General features: G+C 42.5%; 1 protein-coding gene across 1 annotated transcript; it reads left to right on the plus strand.

Annotated features, from left to right (window-relative positions):
* Positions 1–4,999: 4,999 nt before the first annotated feature.
* On the plus strand, positions 5,000–12,435 carry RSAD2 (radical S-adenosyl methionine domain containing 2). The gene is made up of 6 exons (XM_003204484.4): positions 5,000–5,533; positions 6,013–6,174; positions 6,814–7,043; positions 8,024–8,173; positions 9,181–9,213; positions 9,757–12,435. Exons 1-6 carry the CDS (start codon positions 5,203–5,205, stop codon positions 9,919–9,921), a joined length of 1,071 nt encoding a protein of 356 aa, XP_003204532.1. The 5' UTR covers positions 5,000–5,202; the 3' UTR covers positions 9,922–12,435.
* The last annotated feature ends 1,040 nt before the right edge of the window (positions 12,436–13,475 follow it).

Consider the following 13,475-nt stretch of genomic DNA (forward strand, 5'->3'; position numbering starts at 1 on the left):
GCCGCCCGCTGCCTCTGCCGCACCGGGGCCGGGCGAAGAATGGGGCGGGCGGTGGCGGAGCCGGCGAGAAACGAAACTGACTCTTGTCTGTGAGGAAAAGTGAGGGTTGTGTCTCTGGGGGAAGGGTTTTCTGCTCCGCCTCCCCTCGTTTGGTGGATCACAGGAATGCTCCCCGCGGGAAATCGCTCCGTGCAGGCTGGGCGTGCCTGGGGTGGAAGTGAAAGTGAAAGGAAGATAGAGACATATAGTTTTTTTATTTATGTTTCTGAATTCCTCTTTCTGATGACTGGCGATGAACTCGAGGGAACAGCATGGAATTGTGTTAGGGGAGGGTCAGGTAGGGGTTAGGAACAGGCTGCGCACCAGAGGGCGGTGGGCATGGAACAGGCTGTCGAGGGCAGTGGCCACGGCCCCGAGTGCCGGAGTTCAAGTAGCGTTTGGACACTGCCCTTAGGCATAGTGTTGAATTTTGAGTGCTCCGTTGTGGAGCCAGGAGTTGGACTTAATGAATCCTTGTTGGTCCCTTCCAGCTCAGGACATTGTATGATCACACGATTCTTGACAGCTGCTGTGAGTGACGCTGTCCAAAATGTGGATTTTGTGTTTTTTGAAATATTTAGCTTGTTAAATAGGGACCTGCAGCAGTCCCATTTTGCCCTTTAAATAGCTGAAAAACTGCACGTTGGAGATACCCAAGTTGACTTCTGAATATCATAGAATCCTAGAATAGAATCATTATGGTTGGGAAAGATGTCTAAGATCATCTAATTCCACTATCAACTCACCTCTGCCATGCTCACTAACAATGTCCCTCAGTGCCACATCTCCAAATTTCTCAAGCATCTTCAGGGATAGTAACTCCACTACTTCCCTAGGCAGCCTGTGCCAATGAGAAGAAATGTTTCCTGATATCTAAACTGGACCTTCCCTGGCACAACTTTAGGCCATATTCTCTCTTCCTGTCCCTTGTATGCAGGAAAAGAGGCCGACCCCCACCTCACCACAGCCTCCTTTCAGGTAGTTGTAGAGAGTGTTAAGGTCTCCCCTGAGCCTCCTCTTCTCCACACTGAACAATCCTAGTTCCTTCAACCACTCCCCATAAGATTTGTGCTCCTCACCTCTCACAGCTTTGTTGCCCTTCTCTGGATACGCTCCAGGGCCTCAATGTCTTGAATATAAAAGAGGGTACACTCTGCTACTTCTTTCAGTAAGTGCCCTCTACTTATAAAATAGCTGACTCTGGTAAATAACTGTTCAACACTCAGCTTGTTTACCACCTTCATGATTTTGTAAAGCTGGCTCAGATTTCCCCCTCAGGTCTGTCATGTAGAAATGAGAGCCCTTCCTGCTGCTCAGTCCCCTTGCTCATTTGATTCCAAGGACAACTTTAACACCATGAGATCCTGCTAAGATGTAGGGGCCAGAACTGTACCACTTCTCAAAGCATAGCTCTATGTGCCCAGTTTGCACAGAACAGCAAATTAATGCCATCTCTCTTATTCTCAGTGCTTGGTACTGTTTTTGGCTGCTACCTCCTACAGAGCCAATGGTTTCAGGAAGGTAGCTGCACTCTGAGATGTCTTTCCTGAGATGGAAGTGCAACTATTCAGCTCACCATTATGCAAATGTGGTTTTGATTATTTTTTCATATGTGCACTGTGTTACATTTCCCTACACTGAAGCTTATCTGCAGTGTTTTTGTTAATTCAGCTCTTTGACTCACAGCCAAGTCTTGCTTGAAAACCTGACCTGGTTCCTCATTGACTTCTCTGGTTCCTTGCTTATCTGTTTTCCTTGTTTCCTGATGGCACTGCTGCCTTTCCCTGATGTCTGAATGTTTACTTTCATTTTCCATTTTCCATTTTCCCCTCCCACCACCCTGATCTCACCCTGTTTACAAGCATTCCAGAGCAAGCAGCCAGTGCTTCTTTTTCTTTTAATGGTATGTTTAAGAAATCACTTTTGTATGTGACTTTCTGTTCTCCTGGCTAAATACTTAAAACTATCTTTGTGCAAGATTTCAGGTGCTTCACAACAAGTTATACAGAAATAGCCAGGTAAAAAGAGAGGAGAATGGAGTTGCCTTTTTTTTCTCCAGGGCAGATCTTTGTGTTTAGAATCAATGTAGAGAATATAAATCTGTTTTGAAATTAACTTACATTAAACATTTTTTTCACTTTCTTCAACTGTACTATTATCATTCTGTCTTTTGTACAACAGGAAATGATGTCGAAGAGCAAATGTGCTAACTATGTGAAAAGCACTGTTCTCCTGAAACATTATTTTCAAGTTCTGCTTTTCTAGCAAAGAGGGTGCACAGCAGTATTAGCCACGTATATCCTGCTGGATTCTTTTATGCCAATCATGAATCACAGACTCACAGAATCACAGAATGGCCCGGGTTGGAAGGGACCTCAAGGATCATGAAGCTCCAACCCCCTGCCACATGCAGGGCCACCAACCTCCCCATTTAATACTAGACCAGGCTGTCCAGGGCCCCCTCCAATCTGGCCTTGAAGACCTCCAGGGACGGGGCATCCACAACCTCTCTGGGCAGCCTGTTCCAGCACCTCACCACTCTCTCTGTAAAGGACTTCCCCCTGACTTCTAACCTAAATCTTCCCTTCCTCAACTTAAAACTATTTCCCATCACTGTGTGTCATCCAGTTTGCAATTAATAGCAGCATTCAAACATTTCTGAAAAATTATGTGTATGTTGAAAATATTTTTGACGCATATCTGATGAACTGAAATGCACTGAGTTCCGGGATGCCATTCTCTGACTGCAGGAGTGCTATCAGGAACAGAGGGAAGAAGCCAGTTCTCCTGCCACTTATAGAGACCACTGTGCTTTTCCAAACCTCTTCTTGAAGGCTATAGGCCAGAAAATCAGTCATTGCCTGCAACATTTACTGTAGATTGCTAGTACTTGTACATCCTCAGAGGGCACAACCAGGTCTGGGTTTACGTTGCAGTACAAGCAGGCATTGGCTTTGCATGTAATGCAGAGAACATCACTTGAAAACACACTCAGTTGAGGCAAAAATTAGAGAGAGATTTCATAATTGCCATTTCCTAAGGAAGCTCAGAGAAAATTATGAAGAACAGGAAGTCTTGAGTAAACTTCAGTGTTAAGTTCTCTTTACATTTTTTTTTTTCCTGGAAATACAGTTCCCCTCTTTCAAAAAGGAACACAGTTAAAAAATGCTCATGTTTTATTTTACTGATACTATTCAGGCATACTCTCGGAGCCTTTTTGCATCAGATGTAAATATTGTATTGAGATAAGTTGGTAATCATTAAAAATTTCAATTAACTTTGAAAATTACATATTTTGGAACATATTTTGCCATATGAGACGCACTAGTGGAAGTCTTTAAGATCTTGTGCCTACATACCACAAGCATTCTCAGTAAAAGATCACAGAATCATAGAATGGCTTGGGTTGGAAAGGACCTCAAAGATCATTCAGTTTCAATCCCCCTGCTGTGGACTGGTTACCTCCCACCAGAGAGGCCCATCCAGTCCAGCCTTGAGTGTATCCAGGGATGGGGTACCCACAGTTCTCTGAGCAGCTGTGCCAGGGCCTCACCACCCTCTGAGTGAAAAATTTCCCCTGAAATAGATGCCAACCTACAGATGTCTTTTGTCTGGTCCCTGATTTTTACTCACATCTGATGTTCAAGTCAAGGAAAGGAGAAAACTGTGCTCCCTGTGGTTGCATTGGCTGAACTTGACATAAATATAAGTTAGAAATTAGATGAGAAAGTAATATGAATTGGGGTAGAGAAGATACAACATGTGAGAAAGTTTCTAACATGAAGCAGAGGGGATTATGTAAGAGAGGGAAGAACTGAGGATACCAGAAAAGCCTGCTTTCATCTTTAAGCTTGTGTCTTACACAAACCTGAAGGAGCTGGAAGGGCACATAGATCACATCTCATGTGGACAACTCATTGAAATGGCCTCTGTTGATAAACTCCAAGGCAATTTTGGAAACCCTCAGGAGCTGAGATGTTTCCTGTCATACAGCAACAACCCATTTGTAAGGTCGTGTTATGAAGGCTAGACACAGCAGGGAGGCTCTCTTTCCACCCTGCTGACATGGATCCAGCAAAGATGGCTGATAGGGAATCTGTACACTGGCTTAAGGGGAAATCTGAAGGCTGGTCGGTTATGGTCCAGCCATTAGTGGGCCAGGTCAGCTTCAGAAGAGTAGCAGTTTGGAAAGCAAGTGGTATCCTGGGCTCCATCAGAAGAAGGGTGGCCAGCAGGGAGAGGGAGGTGACTGTCCCTCTCTACTCTACTCTTGTGAGGCCCCCTCTGGAGTACTGCGTCCAGGTCTGGGGCCCCCAGTACAAGAAAAACAAGGAGCTGTTGGAGAGGGTCCAGAGGAGGGCCATAAAGATGATCAGAGGGCTGGAGCACCTCTCCTAGGAAGAGAGGCTGAGGGAGCTGGGTTTGTTCAGCCTGGAGAAGAGAAGGCTGTGGGGTGACCTTATTGCAGCCTTCCAGTGACTAAAGGGAGCCTATAAACAAGAGAGGAGTCAACTCTTTTCAAGGGTAGATAACAGCAGGACAAGGGGAAATAGTTTTAAGTTGAAGGAGGGAAGATTTAGGTTGGATGTCAGGGGGAAGCCCTTTACAGAGAGAGTGGTGAGATGCTGGAACAGGCTGCCCAGAGAGGTTGTGGATGCCCCGTCCATAGAGGTGTTCAATGCCAGGTTGGATGGCCTCATCATGCTTAGCTGTCACCTTGCCTCACCCTTTACCACTGCAAGAACTGAAGCCACGAGCCCACACCCAGTGGGAATCCCCAGGTGCTGGAAGCACCCGGCTCTACGAAGGTGACAACGGCCACACCGCGGCCTCGAGAGGAGCGGGCTCGGAGCCAAATTTCTTCTCATCGAGAAGGGAAAGCGAAACTCGGCGTTTTCCCGTGCCGTGCGGTGCCGTGCCGCGGCGGGCGGGGCGGGCTGTGCCGCCGCTCTTTTAAAAGCAGAGCGCCGGGCTCCTCGCTGCGGTGTGAGATCCGAGCCGGACGTAGCCGAGCATCGTAACGCCGAGCCGAGCCTAAACTAGATAAACTGATAAAGCTGAGTTGAGCCGTGCCGATTCGAACCCAGCAGGGACAAGTCGAGCCAAATAGAGGCGATCCAGCTGAACCTCAGTGCACCCCTCCGGGTGGAACCGAGCAGAGCCATGCTGCTAGGCGTGCTAGGTCGCCTGCCGCTGGCTCTGGCGCGGGCGGTTCTGGCAGCGCTACGCGGGCGGCTGAGCGCGCTGTGCTGGGAGCTGACGCCCCTCGTTCTGCCCCTGTTCTCCTGGAGGCGGCGGTCGGGCTGCAGCCCCGACACCCCCGCAGCACTCCGGGAGGACAAGGACGAGACGGTCCCGACGCCCACCAGCGTCAATTACCACTTCACCAGGCAGTGCAACTACAAGTGCGGTTTCTGCTTCCATACGGCCAAGACCTCCTTCGTGCTGCCCCTGGAGGAAGCCAAGCGGGGACTGGCAATGCTCAAGGAGGCGGGTGAGTCTGGGGGCCACTGGGAGAGGTAGGGTGAGGAATGCATGGGCACAACAAGCAGAACCAAATGGCACTGAAAAAATTAGACTCTTTAGCAGGGTCTGTTCTGATAGGATAAGGGGAAATGGTTTCAAAATAAAAGGGGGAGACTAAAACTGGATATAAGGAAAAAGTTTTTTACTATAACGATGGTGTGTCGCTGGGGTGGGTTTGCCAGAGACACGGTGGATGCCCGTGCCTGGAGATGTCCAAGGTCAGGCTGGATGGGGATCTGATTGAGCTGTAGGTGTCCCTGTTCATTGCAGGGCTGTTGGACTAGATGGCCTTTGACAGTCCTTTTCAATTCACATGTCTCTATGATTCTAAGTCATTCCGTAACTGCCATGTTCAGGTTCCCTCATAATATCACTGGGGTGGGGTGTTGGAAAGTAGTGGTCAGTATGCAGACAGGCTCATAACATCATTCTTTGGTCCTTTTCTAGGAATGGAGAAAATAAATTTCTCAGGAGGAGAACCATTTCTTCAGGACAGAGGTGAATTTGTAGGCCAGCTGGTCCAGTTCTGCAAGAAGGAGCTGAAGCTGCCAAGTGTCAGCATTGTGAGCAATGGTAGCCTGATCAGAGAACGATGGTTCAAGAAGTACGGTAAGAAAAGCTATCATGCAAAACAAGTGCTGGTGGGGTTTGAGAAACAGATTGGGGCAGCCTCCTGGAAGGATGCTAGGAAATGGCTTCTTAGTAGTTCATTTTCAAGTTTGATAGTAGGAAAGATTTTTTCTCAGACAGAGGGGTGAAGTATTGGAACAGGCTGCCCAGGGAGGTGATGAATTCACTGTTCCTGGAGGTGCTCAAGAAGTGTAGAGATGTGGCACTGCGGGACATGGCTACTGGGTGTGATGGGAACGTGTTGGGGATTGGACCAGATGATCTTAGTGGTTATTTCCAACCTTAATGATTCTATGATTACAGTACCTTTGAACCAAGAGTAACTTACAGTGAAATATTGTTAATTACACATTCTGAACATATGCAGTCAGTTCTATTGCCTCACTGTTACAATGGCATAATAAAAGAATAACTCAGCCTGTCTCCATAATGCTAGAAGGGTGGTGTGCCTTCTGAAGATGACACTGCTGTGGTTTTTGTGGTTGATGCAGTGATTTCACAGAACTGTAGTTGGATGATGCTTGGCGATAGACCATGAGGAAATGATAGGCAGACTACAACAATTTCGAAATGAAAAAAAAAACATACTGCTTATTGATTTTTGAAACTTGTTCTCAGGTGAATACTTAGACATTCTGGCAATTTCATGTGATAGTTTTAACGAGGAAGTCAACGTTTTGATTGGCCGTGGTCAAGGAAAGAAGAACCACGTGGAAAATCTGCATAAACTGAGGCAGTGGTGCCGAGATTATGCTGTTGCTTTCAAAATAAACTCCGTGATCAACAGATTTAATGTTGAGGAAGATATGAATGAGCAGATCAAAGCACTCAACCCTGTGCGCTGGAAGGTAAGAAAACAGTGTGCATAGGTCACACTTCAGAGAAAACCAATGATGAAATGAGGTTCTGTAATTCTCTGGAAGTCTAATGGCCTCAGTCAGAGCTCCAGCTCCAGCTTGGGGTGAGAATAGGGGACATCTTGTCAGTGCTGCATGCTGTTGAGATGGGTTGTCTCTCTTTCTGCACTTAAATGGAGCTCAGTATGTCAAGAATCTTCTCTGTTGTGATATTTACAGGAAATTACTATTTCACCATATGTAGATCTAATTTTTTATGATTTTAAAAATAAGACAGAAGGATTTTATTATTTGAAAATGTGTCATGTTGTAGAGAAAATGAGGAGAAGGTAGTGTACAATGATATATAATTAGCAGCATAAAACTTTATACATTAATGTTCTGTTCGAGAGTATTAGTGGACAGTGTGTATATGATATAACAGTCTACTAGCACTGTATTAATAGATACATTATATTATCAGTTTAAATATGGGTAGAGATAATGTGACTTAGAAATAGGAGACAACTTGTCTAATAATTTCTTATTGTTCTGTGATACTGTAATTCTATTTGCTTTTATGGTCATCTGAAGCTAGCTAAACTTGCAGTTCCCAGTCAAGTTATAATAAAGAATACAGGTTGACTTGGTAGTCTGCATGCCACATAGCGCTTACCAGCATTTGTAATATAACTATCATAATCAAGTTTCAATCAGAAGTTTGTTCTTGGCCTTGATTATCAAAGCCCTCATTAAGACTAGAGCAGTTAAGATTTATGTGGAAATCTGGTCAAGAACCATGATTGTGTAATTGCATATACAACTGTGCAATGTTAATTATTTAATAAATCTTTTGTATAGCATTCACTTAATCACAGTTTCTACCAGTGTGACTCCACTGATAGAAAAATTAAAAGATATTGCTACCAAGACTATTGAAGGTTTTTGAAGTGTTTTGAGGCTTATAAAGTCATGATGTGTTTTATTTTCAGGTGTTCCAGTGCCTAATCATTGAAGGGGAAAACAGTGGGGAAGATGCTCTGAGAGAAGCAGATAAATTTGTTATCAGCGATGAAGACTTTGAGCAATTCCTGGAACGCCACAAAGATGTCCCCTGTTTGGTACCTGAATCTAATCAGAAGGTAAAACTAAGACTGTCTTTTCATAAATTTATTTTGTGGCTAGCTGGAAAGGTACTTGATAAGGTATCATGGTAATCAGCACTTTCTCTATCAATATTGAGTTAGAAGAGCTACGGTGAAAATCAGTCAACACATGGTTTTGTTACAGTGGAAACCAAAGTATTTTATTTTCTTTAAGGCTTCTTAATGAGGACAAAATTATTAATTAAAGGGTAAAAACTCACTGATCTCAGTCCTGCTGAGATTCCTGTCACAGTTGCATGACCCTCTGAATTATGGATATAAAAAGTATCAGTACAAAAAGGGTAGAAACTGAAATTTCCACAGTTGAGTTGTGAACTCTAAATACCTGTGGAACTGGATACGCCTCCCCTAGGAGTCTGATAAGGTTCAATATCAAAGTAAAGACAATTTGTACTCTTGGTTCTTCTTTCACTTATGAACGTAAATATTTTGGGGGGGACAGTGGACAGACAAGTAGGAGACACCCAGGAAATGCCCATTTAGCCATGAAGTGTGTCGTATTTCTACTCTTGGCTTATTTCCTTGTGCAGACCTGAGAGCTTTTTGATCTGGGAGATTACCACTGGCATCTCTGTCTGCTGAGGTGATAATTAAACAGCCCTGCTTAAATAGTCATGTCATTTGTTTGGCAAATGACTTAATCATTCTAGAATGCAAAACTGTAATTTTTGCTGATGTTGAAATTATCTGCAAACTTGAACGTTATTTAGAGCACCCGAATACAGCTGAAAAGCCTCATTTGAATTTGACGTTTTAAGGTGTCATATTCAAATGATTTCTGATTTGTTCATGTGACAAGTCATAATAGTAATCCTGTGACTTACTCCTGTAAATTTGATCCAGATTAACTGAAATCCATGGGAAGTCCACTACTCTGGACTTGAATCAGACTTTAAAAGAATGATTTGTTTGTCTTGTCCTTGACTTTCATGAGAGTAGAATTTTTGTTTGTGTATTAATATTTTATTTTTAATCTATTCTAGATGAGAGATTCATACCTCATTTTGGATGAATACGTAAGTCTTTGTTTTATTCTTAATATTTGCATGCTAATATATGCTGATATGTACAACAGTGACAGCCAACTTAATTTTTTCTATGCATTCCATAAAATAATTTTTACTGTATAGTACAAGTGTAATTTCTTCCTCTCAGACACATCGAGAAATGAATAAAAGTGTGACATAAGGAGGAACTGCCATTGGCTTGCATGCATAATCTTGCAAATCTTAAAGTATACATATGTCATTGCTGCTTTCCTGTAATTTAAATATATAGAGTTTGTCCTGAAAACTAAGTTTCAAAGAATATACTTATTTTACATATAGTTAAAGAAAAGCATGAAATCTTCAGGATTTGGAGTAAGGCTTTGTTCCTGCTGCTATATGTCAATGTGTCTAACTGTGAGCCTCTGAGCCATCTGAGGACTGCAGCAATACCCTTTGTATTCTTACGCAGGCTGCTGTGGGGTTGCAATGCAAGTTCATTCTGCTTAATTCTGTAGAAAAATTAAGCTTTTACAAATTAACTTTCTAACTTATTTCATAATGGTTTTCCAGATGCGTTTTCTAAACTGTAGAAATGGACGGAAAGAGCCTTCCAAGTCTATCCTGGACATTGGTGTAGAAGCGGCAATAAAATTCAGTGGATTTGATGAAAAGATGTTCCTAAAACGAGGAGGAAAGTATGTGTGGAGTAAAGCAGACATGATTCTGGACTGGTAACTCTGTGCACTGAGTTGTGATGTGCATTTTCTAAAGAAAATTGTGTATACGTGTGTACATTTATATAGCTGTATATCTATATATATAGAATGCTGTTAACTACAATATGGTATACTATACAGGTTGATGTATAACTCGATACATGAGTGATTCTATGATTTTATGATTCTATGAATGTGTTAAATGTTTTTAGGATGCAGATTTTGTTCTTACTTATTCATTGGTTGAATGTTACTGAGCAGCTACAGAGCTTTCATAGAAATATGAAGGACTTAACGGCAAACCATTAGGATGCTGTTACACAGTATCTTACACAGTATTAAGATAATAGATAAGTGTGGTTGCAGGAAACAAACAAACAAACCCATTATATAGAGTTGCGGTGGTTGATAAGTGCAAACTCATGAGGAAATATTCTTACGGAAAGGTTTTTGCAGTTCCTTACCAGCTCACAAGAGGGCCCACAGGCAACCTTTTGGAAATAGCCCACATCTTTCTCAGGCATAATAGAGGGTCAGAATGTTGTTATCATTCTATATACTCAACAGGAGATTGGGATTTTTTTTAAAGTAACAATTTTCATTTTTAAAATGTTAAAGGCATCTGTTGTTTTTCTCCTTCCTCTCCACATATACGCGGCATTTGCAAAAATATTGGGAGATGTAATTTTCTCTGAAAATATTGTTTTTAGTCATGTGAGAATATTGTTTTTTTTCCTAAAACACAAAAAGGAATTTTATCCAATAACAAACAACTTCTTGATTTACATTGGCAATGACCTCAGTTCTGAGAAAAATTTACAGTGGAAAAAATGTTTGCATTTTATTCATAACTTTGTTCATTCTCCTCTTATTTGCAAAAGTTGATTTATTATTTTTAACAGCCACTTGCACACAGATTTGTTGGAGATCCTTTCTGAAATGAGTGAATAATATATAAGGCACTTCACACGTGTCTTCTCTTGAATACAGGCAGTGCTTCTTCCCATGCTTTTTGTTCTGCTAAGGCATGGATGTGCAAACAACAAGGCTCATATATCATGTACCCTTCTTTTAAAGGTTGCTGGCTCTTACCTGCTGGTTGCTAACTGGCAGATACTGAGTGAAACTCATGGAGTTTTGTGAAGGCTGTCTGTGATTTGAAAAGCTGGCAGCATCAATATATAATAGAAAATAGACAAACGAAAACATCCTGTGATAATTAAATGTGCTGCCTGTTTGCTTGGTTTTCTGATAAATTTACAGTGTTCTAATTACAGTTTTTCAAAGCTAATGGTCCCATCCTCCCCAGAGCTCTATATGGGGACCTGGGGGTAACCTTTGCACAAACAGCAGTGAGCAGGCACTGCTTGTTCTCCCTTCCCATTGCACTTTCTGCCCAGGCTGCCTCAAATGTCTGAATACTTTCAAACACTGGAAGCCAGCATGCATTAAACATATTTACAGTACACCTTCTTTCCCTTTTCTGATTGTACTCGTATTTTTAAAGACATTTTAAAGAGAAATGTCTTGCATTTACCCAATGCACCTTCAGAACTGAAGGAGCTGGTTCTTCTAAAGAACAAAAAGGTACACCTCTGAAAACTGTGAAAATGTTTCAGTTTACAGTTCTTTCCATTTCTGTTTTTACTGTCCTAACTGCATATGCACCGTCTCAATGGTGCTCTTTTGTCTTTTTGCATCTTGCCCTCACTTCCGACGCACTTCTGTATTTTTTTTCTCGTTATTAATACTCGGTGACATTTTAAATGTGGCCCACATGCATTAACCCCACAGTCTTTTGGCAGCTGTTCCGCTGACCTCTGCTTGAGTTTTGCCCGAGTGCCAACTACGGGCAGCTCAAATCCATGTGACTGCAGTGCTTGACTTCTTCTGTGCTCCCATTGCTCAGGCGTGAAGTCTGGCTTCTTCCTCAGCACCGACGCTGCATGATAGAAAAGGAGCATTTTCCTTTGCTGCTGGCTCAGCCCCAGCCCGAGGAAAGATTTAGTGCATCCCTGTGCCACTAAATCCACCCGCTTGCCGCTGCTGCAGAAAACGCCAGCTGTATCGCGGCGCGCAGATGTGTGGTGCACAAAACCCCATTCAGAGCCAGAAATCCTGCCATGCTTCCCTGAGTGTTCTGCTCTGTAAATGGCCATTGTTGTGCTCCAAGAGATCGCTGAGCTGCAGGAGGAAGCTGCAAGATAAACAAAAGGAGCTGAGAATGTGAAAGCGCTGTGAATAGTTTGAACACTAAGGCATGGAGGATGGTTTTAATCACAAGGTTCTAAGTTATTTCTTAAAATGCTCAGGATTCTGTGTTGCTTCTTGCAATACATAACTGGGAAAATGGTTCTGCTCTGTGTGACTCTCATACTTAAAAAAAAAAAAAAAAGCCACATTGTTGTGTTCTCCATTGAAAAATGAAGAATTTGCGTAACATGGTTTGACAGACAAACTTGAAATTTAATAAATAGCTATTGGGATGTTTATACGCAAAATTCATTTTTGGTATGAAATTTAAAAAAAAAAAGTAAGTTGGCTGCTTCTTGATTAACCTAGATTATTACTATTATTACACGTTGGATGAAAGATAGATTTGTGACTTTAATTCTGTGTTTGGTGCCAGGGGAGTAATATTGGGTTCAACAGGGCCTCTTCCAGGCTGCAGGATTACACATGCACATCAGAGAGTCAGGGTGCAAATTTGTGTCCTGCAAACACAGATATGCCTAATTGCATTTTCAGGTGTAATCCCATAGCAGTGCAGCCACTGGGTCAGGCAGCACCTTACAGTGCAGTTTACCAGTGTTGTGCAGCTATTTTTAAAACTTGTTGAGATGAAAGTTGGGGAGAATTGGTTCAGTTTAAATTAGCAGGATTGTAACTTGAGTAGTGGGTAATATTGTCATGTAAGATACATTTTATGATGAACTCCTTTTCAATGTGAAAGAAGCTCAATGCGTTTGAATGTTGAGAAGAATTTTTGAATGATACTGCCACATAATTTGTGCTGAATGTTCTACATCAGTATGTTACACGTTGCAATAAAAGTTTTTACTTTCCTAAGTCTGCCTGTCATTGTTTTTTTTTATTATTGTTTTTTATATAGCCCAGACCCACAATAGCTGAATAATGACTGCCTTCATGAGAGCTGTTGTTGTGGACAAGGCCTGTATTTAGCACCAGGCTCTGCCTGCACGATGCCAATGGCAGTGTTGGATGGAGAACAATGGTGGGGACTTGCCTGCCCACCTCTGCAGCTCGGTTGCTTTCTTTTGTGCTTCCCAGTTGCTTCACACATAAGCCAACAGCAGGAAAGCAGCTGTTGGGGTTTGTTGTTGGTGGTGTTTTTTTGTTCTGTTTTGTTTGTTTTTTTTGTTTTTTTGTTTTGTTTTGGTGATGACGGTTTTGTCTTTTTTGCTAAACAATGCTTGCAAAAGAGCACCTGCAAAACAGCCTCGTGGTTTCCTGATGTTTTCCTTCTTCCTTTCCTGGCAGCAAGGCTGGAACCCTTCTGCCTTCCTTTGTAAAACCCCTATTGTTTCTCTCCTACCGCCGAACGACCTGATT

The sequence above is a fragment of the Meleagris gallopavo genome, chromosome 2 (genome assembly GCF_000146605.3).
Source record: "Meleagris gallopavo isolate NT-WF06-2002-E0010 breed Aviagen turkey brand Nicholas breeding stock chromosome 2, Turkey_5.1, whole genome shotgun sequence".
NCBI lineage: Eukaryota > Metazoa > Chordata > Aves > Galliformes > Phasianidae > Meleagris > Meleagris gallopavo.

Excerpts from the sequence above, each read along its gene's own strand:
- RSAD2 (XM_003204484.4), top strand. The coding sequence starts at position 5,203 with ATGCTGCTAGGCGTGCTAGGTCGCCTGCCGCTGGCTCTGGCGCGGGCG. Across the intron at positions 6,175-6,813 it reads ACGATGGTTCAAGAAGTACG|GTGAATACTTAGACATTCTG; the intron begins GTAAGAAAAGCT and ends ACTTGTTCTCAG. Across the intron at positions 8,174-9,180 it reads TACCTGAATCTAATCAGAAG|ATGAGAGATTCATACCTCAT; the intron begins GTAAAACTAAGA and ends AATCTATTCTAG.